A 16,678-nucleotide genomic window follows, 5' to 3' on the forward strand; every position below is an offset into this window, starting at 1 on the left:
GAGACGGAAAGTTTGAACCGTGACATCACAGCATTGACTGCAAAATAGCACCAAGGCAAGGAAGACATGTGGAAACAATCAATTTCTTAGAAGAAAAATGCCTTTAAAAAAAAAATCGTTAAGCTAGGACATGTTCTTTTAGTTAGTAACTTCAGGTCACTTATTTAAAGATTATTACAGTTTCATTTATATCTTTTTTACTTATTTCCCTGTATTTTTAGGCAGCAATATCAACGAAAACTGATTTGAATTTTTACTTCTGGCCTTAAACCATAGTAGCACAACTTAATGAAGAACATTGCTCAGCTTGGCTAAGAGAGGTCTCAGAATGGCACAGCCACTGCAGCCAGGCCCTGTGTGCAGCCAGCAGATGTTTGTGCTGCGGAGGCCGAGGAGCTGAGCCTGGTTTTTCGCCTGATTCGATTGAACCCAACTGCTCTGATTCGCTGTTGCCGAGCACTGACCCCGTGGCCCCACAAACACGAGCCCTCCCCAGCACTCTGTGTGCAGGGCTGTCCCAGCCCCGCTCCCAGCGCAGGCAGAAAGGGAAGGAGAATGTTCTGTTGTGCTCATTGGACTCGTGGCTCCCCAGAAAGCAACTGCTGAGTGCATCCATTCTCTGTGCTAATGGCATCGAGGTTTGTTGACAATTTTATTAGATGTTTCACAAAGGATAAGAATCAGCACAACAAAACATTGAAGTATTTGGGGTTTAATATTTCTTCGTGGGTATTCTGTTAATATTTTGATGCAAAATGTTTTCTGACCAGTGCTAAAGAACTACAAGACAATGTGAAATTCATGTTTGATAAATTAATACTGTATGTCACTCGATGTGTTACTTTAGTAAATTGTTTTATTTCTTTACAAAATAAGTACAAATAAGGGAGTATGTTTTCACACAAATTGGGGGTATTTACGAGTATGTACAGAAATCATCAAAATAACGTAACTCTAATAAACACAAGGCCTTTATAAACAATATGTACAAATTATCAATACATTTAAAACATAACTTTACACTTCCTGGCCTTAAATACCTTATGAATAATCTTTTGGCTAAATAGCAGCAGTATAAATTTTCTTCTGCTTTTCATAAACCTTAAAAAATAATTAAAACCTTTGTTTTTAAAACTATTGGACAAATAGTTCTATTTGTGCTTTTGCTATGGTTTCCCATCAAAAAAAAAAATATTGCCTCAAAAAAGTGGCAAGCATAACATAGTAAAAATGGAAAAGATAAATAAGCAAATGTCTCCCTTCCGTGGTGACTGGTAACACTGTTAAAGTCTGAAATACAACTTGTGCCCACCTGCCTGTGACTGCTCCTCTCCGATCCCCATTTAAAGACTCACACTTGACCTCGCTCGGCTTTGGTGTGGGCCCAGAATTCCGCTTCAGCAAAGCATTTAAAAAGCATTCCTCCCACCTTTTAGCTACTTACAACTATTCCTTATGCTTAAAGCCTCTTCATGAGCCTCCCGGGACTGGAATCCAAGGCATCACCACCCCTGGTGGCACCGGGATTCTCACCAGTCCCAGAGTGGAACTGACCTCCAAAAACCTTTAGAGCGGCTTTAAAAATCCATATAGAATACTCTAAAAATCTTTACTGAACAATACTCTCTTTTAAAACCACCATTAAACCATACTCTTTGCAATAAATAAATTAACATCTTTTAGAAAATAAAACCCAACTTTGAATCATGTTACTAACCAGCTGCTACAAATGCACAAAAGGTCGAAGGGGTTTAGAAAACAACTGGAAGCTAGTCAAGGTAACTCAGCTGAGACCCAAGCACACAGACTTCATACACTTAGGATTTGGTTCAGCAAATGGCTCAGGAAATGAGCTGTGCAGTAAAAGCAAAAATCCCAAATATATCGAATTTGTGAGAGTGTGCTAGTCTCTTGGCTGTGCAAAAACCCGCCGTTCTAACTAAGCTAAAACAACACCAGGTATCACCGTGGTTGGTGAGACAGCGCCAGTAAACGAAGAAGGAAAGCCCAACCCCGCAGGTGAACACACAGAACACCAGGGGTGGGCCCAGTCCTGTGACCTGTCCCAGTCCTGGCCAGGAGATGCTTTAGGTGAGCCATTGCAGCAGCCTTGCATTTGTGTGACTGCAACACCAGCTACTTCAGCCTTACCTTAAATGGCCAAATGGAGCAAGACTTGGATGTTGGTTATATCTGTGGAGTTAACATTTTAAAACCTTTTGCACTTTTTTTTTTTTGGTGGTTTTTACATTATTTTTTTTTTTTACATAAAGGAAATTTATTGCATGTGTCTGACAATTTTACAAAACAAAATTACTGGAACATTGACTTCTGAAAAAAATAGAAGGCACATTAAAATGACAGCTTTCAATGCGAGTTGAGCTTCTGTATGGAGCAATCAGTACAACTGTTGGCTTTATTTAAGGAGAGCTCGATAGAGCAGGAGAGAATGGCTCATTTCTCGTTCCTGTTCCATGTAGAAGATGAAGTCCCTGAGGTTTACACGTGTTATTTTCTGTCGTGGATACTGCCTGGGGGAAGCAGTGCCCAGGCCAGCCTGACTCCCACCAGACACACCGAGACCCTGCAAAGAAAACACGGCACACTCGTAAGTCCTGCAGCAGTGAAGAGTTCCCTCATGCTCAGGTTTACAGCTGCTGACTGCTGGATTCTTTTAAACATCTTCAGTGAATTACTGAGCCTCATTCTCAAAGCATTACACGTAATGTTTTTTATCATTATTCTTTCTACTGCGTTTCACCAAGTTAACCCGAGTAAAGAACTCAAGTGCAAACATGTGAGACAACACCTTGTTCACTTACAACTCAGGACAAATCTGTCCAGTTCTCCTGCTACAGTCGTGTTCCCTGTAGATGTATTTGACCAGTTTAAATTCAGGAGCCTTTGAGGACCAAGCTATTTGCAGCAGATAAAGCCACGTGTGCACCATCCTCCTGCACATCCCGGCACTGGAAACAGGTGAGTGGCATATCTGGATGTTGCTACTCTGCAGGTGCAGGTCCCACAGGGGACCCCAGCTCTGTCCTCTGGGTCTGCTGAAGAAAAGGGCTCAGTGGGGGGAGATTCTCAACTCGAGCAGACAACCAAAAATTCAATAAAAAGATCACGAAGACTTAGACATTGTGTGATGATAAAGACAAACATTAGTATACTTGTTTCTACAGTTATATTAAATAATTATATATTTTTTTAATTGGTATATAGGTACTGAATTACTGAATACCTCATCCTGACTTTGTATATGGAGAGAAAATTCCCAAACTGGGCCCTAAGGATGCTGTGAATCTGAACGTTTAGAAATGGAAAGGACCTAATTACAGCCTCTGCAGTCTCATGGAGTTTAAACTGAAACCTGGTCCACACATACAGTTCTTTTTTCATCTGTAGGAGTCCATTGTTTTTATTAATTCCAGTTGGTTTGTAGCAAAATAAACTGTTCTAACTTAGAAAAATAGGGTTTAATCTCTAAAAAGATTTAAGCTATGTTTCAAACCTGTAAGACATCTGGTAAAATTTTCAGTACTTTTAATATCCCCAAATTTACTTAGTGCTGCTCAAACCTACCTTTCTTTCCCCGGGAAATACTTATTCTAGGATCTTCACTCCAGCCATTAAGTACACAGTTAAGGGTAATTTTACTATTGAAAGGTTGTAGGGGAAGCATTTATGGTCTGCTGAGACATGGCACTCTTCCTCTTGTGTACCATAGTCAGTCAGACTCCTTGCAGAACTGCACCATCCATGTTAGTTCTCCTATACCTGCTTATTAAATTGCAGCAGGGGGGCAAATCCTGTTCTCCTGTAACCACAAACACAAAAGGCTTAAAATGGAGTGCAGTGAATGTGGCTCAGCTTGCAGGGAATAGTGGGAGAAGCCCACAACCTTTGAGCACTGTGAGCATCTGAGCTGAGGGATTCTGTCCTCCAGTGTGGAGTAGTTTGTGTTAATTAATTGATTGAGCACGACCCTCCCTGCTCACAGGAAAGCAGCTGCAGCTGCAGGGGCTGCTCATCTCTGCTGGAGCCAGACACATGCCCAGTGCATAATCCATGTATTTACTGGTGCTCCTAGTTCAGCCTTCACACCAAGACCCTTTGCATTCCTGAAAGAAAAAGGATCATTTAAACCCTTAACTCACCACCTTCCACAGGCTGGAACAACATCGACCCTTAACCTGCCTCCCAGCTGCACCCTGACCACACACCCACTTTGCCAGGGCTGTGCCCACTCTTTCTAACCCTTCAAGAAACCACTGTGTATATATTTATTTTAAATCAAGCTGACTCAAAAATATTTTTCCTTCTTCTCTGTTCCCCACATGGTGCATCTCTCCCCTGCCCACAGTACTACTTATTTCAGGTTCATCCTGACTACAGGACCTGGACAGTGACAAACACACTTGAAAGAAATGTGGCCACCTTGAACTCCTTAGAAACCAGTGTCCATAGCATTCTGGACTAGAAGCATCCCACACACACTTACCAAATAGTAACAGAAAAGCTAAATAATTTTTAAAATTTTTCTTCATATGAAACTATTTCTTGAATCATTTGAGTTACATTTACAGCAAGTAACTGCTCTCTATTTGGACAGAGTAGCTGGAATTAAGATGTGCCAAGTCACACTCATTCTTTTATCTTGAGATACCAAACTCTTACGTAGGAAGAACACAACCACACGTGATATGAAGCTGGTAACCACACTTGTGAAGCTACCTGATCGTGTTCTGGAGTTGTTTTACAAGGTGGAAAAAAATCGTAAAAATTATTTTAGAAATACAGAAGCACATCTGTAAGCTGACAAAACAGTAATTTATATCTGTTAGTATATAATATTGACATATATCATGTCAATCACTAAAGACCAATCTGTTTAGTACTGTATTGTACTCAAAATTATTCTGCAGATGCTATGTATGAGAAAAGGAGACTACTAAATGCCACAATTATTTAATTGTATACATGAATTCAAATATAGTTGAAAATCATCGCCAAGAATAGTGAAATTAAAGTAATTCAGAATTTTCTCAAGAAAAATCACACATTTTTTATCAGCATGAGAGACTTTTCATTAACCCAGACAAACCCTGTGTTGTCTGTATCTATGGCAACTAATCAGAGTGACACAGATAAAAGCGCTAATAAAAGAATAAATGGTTGTAAATTGTTTACATCCTCTATGTCCTGGTCCCAAATCACACACACACACAACTACACATCAATACTAGTTTTTCTATCAGTGAACTTCTAGTTAAAATTTTAGGAAAACTTAAGACATTCGAGCCAGGAAAAACCACATTTAATTTATATAGAACACTCTGCCTCTTCATTTTGAGACTGCTCCCATACATGAGTTATGGTGACTTCCTGTCCCCTTCCATCCCGGCCTCTCCTTTTACTGCCTCCTCTCCTTGGCTCCTTTAATCCCTTCTTGGACCACACCAAGTGACTGGTGACTGCCTTGAACTGGGCAGCTGCAAACCCCAGGGCAGAGCAAGGAAAGCAGCAGAGAGCAACCAAATCATCTTGTGCTCCACCCGTTCCTCACAGGCCTCCAGGGGGGTGGGTGCAGGGGGCTTTCCTGAGACTGCCCCCAACTCCTGCTCTCACCAAGACGGAAGAGAAAATCAATCCATGGCAAATCAGATACAGGAGTTTGTACCCACCCCGGTGCCGTGCTCCCCATTAACCTCCAACCCAAGACCCACTGAAACAGCAGAGTCTGTCCACTTCAACAGGCTTTAATGCTCTTCAGCACCCCAACAGCTGATGGGTAGAGAGCTCACAATATTTTAAATAACAGTGTTGGACTCTCAAGTTTAATTCAACTTTTGGAAGCTACTACCTAGCTTGAAATGATGGCTTCAGAAGAATCAGGGAAATTACTGGTTCAGTATAAACATTTTGAAGCAATTCTGAATTTATGCCAGATATGACACAAGATTTGGGCCACCCTTCTCAGCCTGTTTGCTATTTTCAGGATTTTCCTCTGAGAAAACTCATGCTGTTGGCAAAGAGAAATATGAACAGTTCAGAATAAAACACTGACCAAAGACTTGGTAGATCAGTAGGTAAATATACAACAATCTGCCCCAGAAACACGCTCTCACAGTGACAGGGCAGATGTTAAAGCAAATTCTGTGCACAGAGAAGCCAACGAAGCCTCATTTCTGACAGCAGTGCCACAGTTCTCTGGTGCTGCTGACTCCAGCAAACGTGGCTCCTTTACAGAGGGTTCATCACCTCTTACCTCTCCACAAATAAAGTCTGCTGCCCTTCCCCAACCACAAACTCCCCCTGCCTCCCAAGCCTTCCCCCGTCTCAAACTGTCTGGGAACTCGTCCATGGTTGGCTCCTCTCCCATCCTCACGGATGGGTGGGTCCTCCAGGGTGACCCTGCAGGCTCAGGGGCTCCTCAGCCACCCAGGAACGTGTGGCCCCAGGCCAGATGTACCCCAGAGCTCACAGTGCAGTCTGTTCCTCTCTGGTGAGCTCAGCACGTCTCTCTTTCCTGCACCCAAGCCAACAGTTCACACGGAAGCTCTGGAAACTTAAAATCTCAAGCTCCTTCCTACCTCTGTCCCCCTTCTGCTGGGCCCCATCACTCCATTTCATCTGTATTTCCCAAAAGGTTTAAAGGCTACTGGGAAAGAGGACTCAGACAGACACACCTCTTCCAAAATATTCATGGGCAAACTCCCCCACTGCTCAGAAAGTAGAAGTGTCTTTGTGCATTAAATTACAATAATTACAGCAGCAGGTGGACGGAAATGAAACCAGGTAACTCCCCAAAGTGTGCTGTTCCCTGCTCGAGATAGAAGTGCTTTCACATAAGAAAGCACATGTAATACAAAATCTCCATTTATTTTTATAACAACGATTTCTACTGTTGAACAATTAAATCATTTATTTCCCCAAACCTGTGGACCTTCAGCTTTTGAATTACAGAACCATGGAAATACAGTACAATATTCTTGTCAGGGAACAGAAAGATAAAGGCAAATAGGAGATTGCATTTAATATTTTATCCATCCTTCCTTCACCAGAAAACAATTCAGTCCTGACATCTCTCCTTTGAACAGAGTCTTGATCTGGGCTATTGCTTCTCTGAGAGCCACAGACAAGGCAATAATGATAAAAGATCTGCTGGGTTTCTTCCCAGGCTACACGGCTCATCCTTGTGGCAGAGCTGTCTGAGGGTGGGAATCCCACCCCAACAGTTCAGAGCCCAGTTACCTATGGAGTAAAACACATCAGGAATTCCGCCCTCCGAGCTCCGTGTGCTGCAGAGGAGTGGGAAGATAAGGTATCTATTAGTGTGCTCTGATGAATAAGGGGCCTCGAATCACAAGAAACATTCTGGAGATATTCTGCAGCAATTATGTTTACTTGCATAAAATGCTATTAGATCTTTGGCTGAGAGGCACATGAAAAACAGGTATAATATTACATATGATTAGCTGTCCCATGTAAATTAGGGTTTAATTCAACACCTACTGAGGCTAATAGTAATGATTTCACTGAAACATCCTTAAATTAGGATGCCCCTAAAGTACAGAAAAGTAATAACTGTTCGTCAGCACCTCAAAGACTAACAATTCTATATGAAATATAATTATATCTATAAAAATACCGTGCATCTTCGTATGCACAACATGGTGGCTTTACAATTGTCTAGAAAGATTCATCACCAAAAGCTATCATTTAGGCCTTCAGATGAGCAGCATTTACAGGGAGCGTTGGATCCCATTCTCTCTTCGGAAGCTGGTTATTTTCCCTTGCCAACATTTTTTACCCTGTACTATTTTAGTGCAACTGTTCCTACAGACTCTGTTTTGGCACAGGTTCACTTGCTACACCCTTCTGGATGCAAATGCATCTCCTTTCCCCTGGGCACATAAACACACACCTCACCCTGCAGACAAACATCAGAAAAACTGATTTGCACAAGTACTTACAGGTACTTCAAATACCAACACAATTGCAACATTTCAAAGACAGCATGCAGTAATTTTGAAATTAAGAAATAATAAGGGGAAGGTAAATCATACTAAGTCATGGATACAGTGAAAATTTTTTCTTCAGATGTGATCACTTCAGTTTATAATTACCTGGTGTTATTTGAACCCAAAGAAATGGGCTGCCATTACAAGCAGAACACTTTATATGTACCTGCTCTTTGCCTTTATTACACTAAGACGAGTCACATATGCAAGTATTATAATAAAAAACCTGCTTTGTAAAGCAGCATCATACCAAAATCTTCCAGATGAGGGAACTGGGCATTTATCCCAACCTGACCTCTTAATTCCTCCCTCTAAGACAGCATTTCTCCCCCAGCTGAATGAGGGCAGGGGCAAAAGGCAGACTCTGAGGCATTTCAGGGAGAAACTAGTTGGGAAGAAGAGAAATCTGCCCCAATGGAAACAAATAATGAAATGAGTGTGAGGCAGCTGTGGGCTATGACATCTACCTGCTCAAGAGAGATGGGTGCTCAGCTGCCCAGTCCTCAGTAGGTCACTCTCAGGTAGGAACTAGACTGCAACTAATCTCCACTTCTCAATCAGTGTATCCATGTGGTGTCTGAACAAACTCTGCATTGATGTGAGCAAGAAAAACTCAAGTTTTTCCTGCACAGAGTACAGCTCTGCATTCTGCAGAGACCTTTACCCTCTCCTGGATCCTTTGGTATCCCTCACTCCCCACTTGGTATCTGATAAAAACACATTTCTTTGTGTCCTCCGACTTCTTGCAACACACTCACAACTTGCTGGTGGTGCAAGTTCTGGGTCTTTTCATTTCCTTTGTTCATGGACCCGCTCTTCAGTGAAGCTCTAGGTCCTGCCAACATCTTTATCCACAAACATCTCACACCTATCACAATCCACTGCCTTACTTGGACTTAAAAGCAATGACAATTTTACCTGATTAAGAATTCCCAAGTTTGGGCTGCATTCTTCCCGTGGTAATTATAAGTGGAATATTCTATTTATCCTGTTTCCATCATACATGTATATTTTCATTTTGCTTGGAATGTTTCTCCTCCCATGCTTTCCAAATGTTTAATCAAGTGCTGCTCCCTTTGAAATACTAATCCTGCCAAATTTTTTTATTGTTATTTTTCAAGCATTGTGGTGCTTTTCCCTTCTCATCTTTCAGTATTAGCATAGGGGTTTTTTTCTTGTTTTGTTTTGTGTTGTTCTGTTGAGGTTTTTTTTAAGGACTTGCCTGTCTTACTCCAGCCTAGTCAGGCTGTACATCCCTACATTCTCTCTCACTAGGAGTCAAGAAATGTCAAACCAACTTTGGGAGCAGCCCTACAGTCCAGCTTGCAGGATTCACATTTTCCTTGAGACATATTTGATTCCCATCTGAATTTTCTCTAATATCCTTGATATTAGTTTGAAACTATCTCAGTTTTACATAGTGGGTGGCCATTTCTTTTCTAACCTGTAAGACTGTGACTTTCATTAAATCAGAAACTTAAAATAATTAAAATATTCTCGATATCCATCAATCTCTAGACACGTATCACCATAAAAATTAATTGTTTAAATATCTAATTAAAAGATACATAATCACTATCCAGTAAAGGCTGCTTTTTGGTCTTTCTCTTGCTGAACACAGAGCGAACAGAACAACGGTAGGGGACTAGATTCATTTATAGCTGGTTTTGCTGAAGCAAAGTCAGCAGTAACACGTGCTGTCTGTCACCTGTGCAAGGGAGACACGGCTATCACAGCTGTTCCATACACTGCCATCCTCCCGAGGGAGGGGGGAAAGCAGGAGACAGAGAGAAAAGTATCCTAATCTTATACACGAAATCACTTTCTCAACTTTGAGAGCATGAATTGCCCTCATTCATCTCAACTGACTTTCAGTTCTTAAGCCTAATTATGATGTATAACACCCAGACTTCATAATAATTGTGTTTGAAACCGTTGGCCATCTCGCTCCCTCCCAGCAGCTTGCCAGTGCCAGTCGAGTGCCTTTACACCCCACTTGCCAAACAAAGGGCAGAACTACCCCCAAATCTACCAGCCCTGTAGGACTTCATTCCTGGATAGAATGCCCTATAAACCTTTCCCTGTAATCACCTCTCCTCCTCTGTGGATTGAGGGGAGCACAGGGCCCTCCCCTGTACACCCAGCCCATTACACAAACCAAAACAAAGCAGGCAATGTGGTTATCTCTGGATTGAGTGGCAATAAAATTAAGCCCTAAATGCTAATACCTTCAGCTTGCAGGATAAACACAATGTCAGAACACAGTCCAGTGTACAGGAAACAAGACATTAACATTTGTAAATAAAAGGTGGAAGACAGCTAACACTCTATTACTGCAAATATCACGGAATATAATTAAGGCTGGTGCGTTTCAGACATCAGGGAGAGCTGACAGAGTTCAGCAGGGAGAAGAAGGCAGATCATTCAGCCATTCAGTTCTTGATTTCTTAACATTTCTGTTTCTTACAGCTAAGTCCCACTCTTGACTCTTTATAAGTTAGAGGTTTTGCTTGTTCGGAAAATATTTTAAAAACTTAAGATTGGCACAAATAACTCTTGGAAGAATGGCCCCAAAAAGGAAACATGGTGGGTTTTCTTCCCTGCAGACATCAGTAAACTCACAGGAGCCCCCATCCCCTGTGCTCTTCATTTCCCCTTCTACAGCACAAAGACACTCCCTTGGTCACCAGTGCTGTTCATTGTGCTGGGCTCTTTCTCAAGTCCTTTTCTGTGTCCCCTGCCTCTCTGTCTCCCACAGCAGGATCACATCTCCAGCACTCACAGCAGACACACCTGGGGACCTGCAGGGCACCTCTCATTGCTCTGCATTACCCTGCATTAACCTCAGTGGCTGCTGAACTTACATCCCTTTTTTTAAAAAAAAAACAAACCCCAAACTCTGCTTCATACTGCTCTCTAACCTCTTAATGTCAATCCAGCTTTTCCTTTCTCTCCATTATTAGACAAAACAAGAGAGCCAAGCCTTGAATAAAAAGCAGATCAGTTTAATTTATAAACATTATATTTAGTGACAATTTAAACTTTGCTCTGCTCTTTAGAAACCCTGTAATCCTCTCTTACTTCACAAATTCCCAAACCCTTACCTTCCTCCAGCCCATTTCACCACAAAGCAAACAACCAACCTTTTAAAGACACTTACATGCAACACAGCCAACAACAAAGAATAAACCTGGAATTTCAAGCTAAGCTATTTGAAAAAAAACCCTCAAACTTACTTGCTTTTGGTAAAGTTAACCCTTTCACACACTCACAATTATCCCAGATCCACCTCACTGTATAAACAGTGGGATTAGATGCATCACAAAAACTTTGCAGAAGATCCTTTAACCAACTGTATCTTGCTGTAACGAAATGATTGAGCAATTCATATCAGTATCTATAAAGAATAAATGTCTTCAGTCTCACAGATGATCATGGAGGAGATAGAGTGATGTAGAAAAACATTTTTTCAGACTTTAAAGCTCTATTCTTGGTTATCTCTTAACTTCTCATTTTGACTATCCTAATAAGTTTCGACACCACTCAGACCACCTCAAGAAAAGAAGACTTAAGAAGTAATATCACAACTATCACCACCCTTCCTTCATTAGAAACACCCCAATATATATAGTTATTATTTAAAATAAATTAGAAACCAAAGACTCAAATACTCCATTATGAACAATTTTAATTAAAACAGACACTAAAATATATTATAGAAATAAGTCTAAGACAGGCAGAAAATCACCTAATACCAGGAATCAGCTGATACACACCAAAGAGCCATTACTAATGGGTCCTGAGAACAAAAACACCAAACCAAAACTGACAAGTCTCTCATATCAAATCACTCCCAAAACAAAACAAACATGAATATTATATTAAAAAAGAAGGTTGTAATTACAAAAGAAAAACCTTTACCTAAGTACCACCCAAAACCAGAGGCTCAAGATGGGATATTTCTGGCTAAGGTAAACAAAAGGCAGTGGAGTGCAATCCATGCCCCTCTTTGGAAGGAGCTGGCACAGCCAATCATCAGCATGTGAGAACCCCAGCAGATGATGGAAGAGGGCAACCAAGCAGACACACACCGCCCTCCACGCACAGAGGAGGATTACTGCCTTAATTAGAGAGGCCAGGCAGAAACCACGGGAATTCCGGGTGTGCTCCATGGCATGGAATGGTGCTACTGGCCTATTTTTACCATTGGCAATGGGAGGGGAGGCACAGCAGCTCTAGTAGGAGCAAGTGCATTATGATACAACACAACATGAGCATTATAAAATGCGAGATGAATCTCGAGCCCAGAGGCTCTTTAGCACCACTCCAAATCACAACTCTCTGCCTTCATTTTTCTTCTTTGCTACCATTCCACTTCTCTCAGTACTTCTGACTTGATTAACCCTTTTTTCTCTTTCTTGTCTTTTACCTTCCTATTTTCATGGTATCACATCAGATTCTTTAAAAAGCATCTGGGTATTAACAGCATAGATCAGCAGTCAGGTTTTCTGACATACTCCAAGCCAGGGAAGCTCCAGTTTTTTCCAGTGAGAAATTTATCACTTCATTGGCACCTCAGTAAGACAGCATGCTCTTTTGAAAATCTGGCCCCTGATTAAAAGTTACAAAAATCATAAATCAAATTGTAACCTGTTTTCAATGGTCTGAATTCAAGTGCTGTGAATTTGTTTTTTCTTCAAATACTTTCCCCAGAAATTCAAGTCTAACGAGCCTGAAACAGAGTTCCTGAAACACAAGCTTTCTGGGAATTAGGAAAGATGCAGTTGTGTGCTCTGGCTGATTTTTGGTGTCCCTTTCTGGAACGGCAAGTTCTGGTGTTCGGTTTAACCAATTCCACCTTTCTCATTAACCTGGCCTGAAATGATGAACTCAGTTTTCCAAGAGCTGTTTTGGTCTTTCTGAAAGGCAGTGCCAGGCCCCCTGATCCCTCCCCACAGCCCATAGAATGTGCTACCTGAACGTGTGCACAGCAGCATATGGTACAGTGGGTTATAACCATTTTACCATCTGCTCTCTCTGAACTCTCACCTCGATAATCCCATATCAGCTTTTCCCCTTAACTGCCACAGTTCTTAGATCTTGGTTTCTACTTACCCTTTTAAAATTAAATTGCAGCAAAATGCATGGTCAGATTATCTGCTGCTCTTCAGAAGCCTCTGCTACTCCCCAGGTGACTTCATTTGGCCAGGCCCTTAAACAAATTGTGCCTTCAGAGCCACAGACCTTCCTTTTTTCAGTGAACAAGACAAATCAGTAACCAGAACATTCTTTATTCTGCAAAAATATTGCTCAAGATCCTGTCATATCCTTTACATACTCATTTATAAAGTACTTTGTTTCTATTATACTCTTATTTTGGGCAGCACCTTCAGTGGAATTACAGAGGAGTCTATAACTTTCCAGGAGCAAACTGCAGGTTTTTAGCAACATTCTCCACAGTACCTGACTGTTTCTGTCAAACCACCTCCCACTATGGGCCTAATTTGGTTTTTCCACTAACAGCCCCATTAGTATAACCCCTGACCATCTTGCTACTCTGTGTACCCATAAAACCCAAACAGTGGCATCATATTGAAAAATAAAATGTTCATTTTCTGGCAACAAACATAAGTTCTATCCAAAGTTCAGAGAACTGGACGGGTTTTGTAAACTGAGAGGACTTTTGAAACTTTTATTATTAAATTTGTTGGGTTTGTGTTTTATTTGGGCTTTGCTTTTTTGTTCTGGTTTGGTTTGGGTATTTTATTCTCTATTTTGTTTTGCTTGCATCTCATGACATCAAGTTCTAGTTCATATAGATGTTGGAGTTTGAAAGTCTAAGCTTTAATTCTATCTAGAACAGCTCATCTGGTGGACTGCCTTCAAATTTAAAGTCTGCCTCATTTACAAAAACTCAAAAAATAGCTACACAGTAATTAAAATCCATGAAAGACTGTGGCTTTGGTATAATTTATACATACCCATGCAAAACTACTACATACACACAGACAGGGAAAATATAGAGATATTTTTAATGAATATTATTCATAGCCACATGAATATATGCACCTCTATTTTTTATTACAACACTTGACAATATCAGTTCTTATGGATGACGAAATTGAAGAAAGAATCAAATGTGGTTATCACCAATTACTATTTTACAATATCTAGATTCAACTCAAAATATTAAATCATAACAGCTCAGTAAACTTCTCTGACTCATTATCAACTGAACCAGACTGTAATGCCCACACAATGAAAACTACATTTGTAGAAGAATAGCTTTGTAAAATGATTCAAGTTTTAAAATCAGTATAATGCCTTCTCATTAAAAGTATGCATTTCTTCTCCATTTTGAAATCCCACATCATGTCTACACACATTGCTTCCTTTTGGATTCCTGTTTAGTATCTGAACAAAAGAGGAATTCGATTTTTCCAATGTGTGAAGAAATCAGTTCATGAGATATAATTTTGCTTTTTCACACATGAGCAGTTTAAATATGTTATTCAATGTTATCTTGAGGCACAAACATAAGGCATGTAGGTTAGAGAAGTCAAAACTACATACCAGACTGCTACCTCAAATGTCTTTCAAAACAGGCAGCTGAAGAATATCATGAAAACTATGGTTTAATTAAAGACTATTGAATTTAGTTGTAATCTGGGTCCTATTACACAAATAGTGTACTGTACAAATACAGAGAGTCCCTGAATATACATATGAAATTCCATACGTGTTTTCCAACTACACAAATGGATCTATATTCCATAGCTCTACTTGGGGGAAGAGAGTACTACTTTGTTTCTTTTGGAGTTTATGCTGAAACAGCCTCTTCCTTCCCTATACAATGCAAGGGAAACAAGAGCTTTAATGGTTAACAACTAGAGTTCACACTTCACTTTTCCCCTCCAAACACAGGAGGACATCAGCTCTGCCCTCCCCCCTCAATTCTCTTTTGCATTCAAAGTATTTCCACCCCTGCATAAAAATGACTTTTTTATTATGCAGTTTCACAGACTTTCCTAGGTGGCACCCCAGGAGCATAATCTTGATTCAGAGAACAAAACCATCTAATTATCCCAGCTGCATAATTCACTGGCCCACAAACAGGGGTTGGCCAACCCATGATCTTATCTGACAGACTCCAGGAGCATGTGTGGGAATCCCTATGGGGGGAACACCGGGCAGGGCTGGAGGTCAAGCACTCACTGGGACAACCTGGGCTGGCCAAGGGGAGGGAGGACAAAGTAGACACCGAGCAGCCTGGAACTTGGGCACTGCAGGCAGATCCTCCTTCCTTTGGTTGCTCAGTCTGTCTGCAGGTGACTCATTTCAGGAGAGGTTTCTCCCTGAGCTGTGGATCCTCCACGGCCACACTGCAATGAGCCACACCTGTAACAGCTCCAGTGGTAAAGGGCAGGAGGAAACACCTGCATTGGCACTACTGTAAGTATATAATGCAGGTCTCCTCCAATCTCACTGAGAGGCAACGCTGTCATTTGAAAATCAGACATTGCTCAGATGACAAAAGCAAAACACACTTATGGAGTATTCCTTACTTTGCATCTGTTTTTCCTACCACGCTGATGAAAAGCTCTCTACGTTCACAGGATTCTGGCAAACCTCCCAACAGAAACCTTTCAGACACTGTCTATAGAGAATTTCTGCAGGTCCTTTTATTATTGCTTGTTTGTTTTAATTTACCAGAGTTGCTTTCAAGTTCCTTCCAACCTTTGAAAAACATCATCCAGTTTGTTGACATGATCAAGTACCTGCTATTCACTAAATTACAGATAGAGATGAGCCCTGGACCACTCTTGGTGCCAGTTAGCAAAACACTTCATGGTCTCCCATGAATTTCAAATGCAAAGAAATGATATTTAACAGAACTATGAATTGGGTTCTAACGTGTAACATTTTACCACATAATAAAGACTAAGCCGGAAAACATTTCAATTCTCAATAATGTTTTCATCCTGCATTATAACAAACATGAGTGGCAGAGAGACTTGTCAGCCCAGTGGTTAAGGCACTATTCATCTTCCATCTCCCAGATCTGGGCTGCAACTGCTGGGCAATAGACTCACTTTCTCACTAGAAATGTCATCTCGGAGCTGAGAAACCTTCTTGACAAATATGTTTTTGAAACAGATGTATTTTTGCTAAACATTTTATCTCTGACAAAAATGTATTTTGACAGAGAAAGTTTCATAGTGAATTTTTTTTCACCAGCTCTAATAGAAAGTTAAGACTTTTAGGCCCCAAGTGGGGAAAGCTGCTCGGACTATGCCTTGCTGACTGAGGTGAGGCCTCCCTGGCCGGAGCATGACCATCGCTGTGACTGCCCTCCTGGACACAATTATCCATTGCTCTGTCCTGATTTACCAGTGTTTACCCCAAAACAATGAGCCACAGCTCCTCTCTCCCTGTGGCATTCAGAGCAAGGCTATGAATGGGACCCAAACCTGCCTCATCCTCCTCAGCTGGTCCTCACAGCTTTGTCTGAATGACTCCTTCGTGTACTTAAGTAGTAATTAACAACAGAAATGTTTAGGATAAACAATAAAGACAGGGCATTTGAAAAAAGAGTTAACAGATGTCCTTAACATTGCTGCTGGCCTAATAACGTTGCTGCAGTAATTCAT

At 41.0% G+C, this 16,678-nt stretch overlaps 1 protein-coding gene across 1 annotated transcript in view; it reads right to left on the reverse strand.

Moving 5' to 3' along the window:
• Nucleotides 1-838: 838 nt before the first annotated feature.
• The window catches only part of LOC135422230 (transcription initiation factor TFIID subunit 4-like), a 146,726-nt gene continuing 130,886 nt past the window's right edge, over nucleotides 839-16,678 (reverse strand). The window contains exon 15 of the mRNA XM_064671298.1: nucleotides 839-2,584. Coding sequence (XP_064527368.1) covers nucleotides 2,417-2,584 — 168 coding nt within the window. The 3' untranslated portion in view covers nucleotides 839-2,416. The remainder of the gene's footprint in view (nucleotides 2,585-16,678) is intronic.

This window comes from Pseudopipra pipra, chromosome 14, assembly GCF_036250125.1.
Source record: "Pseudopipra pipra isolate bDixPip1 chromosome 14, bDixPip1.hap1, whole genome shotgun sequence".
Classification (NCBI taxonomy): domain Eukaryota; kingdom Metazoa; phylum Chordata; class Aves; order Passeriformes; family Pipridae; genus Pseudopipra; species Pseudopipra pipra.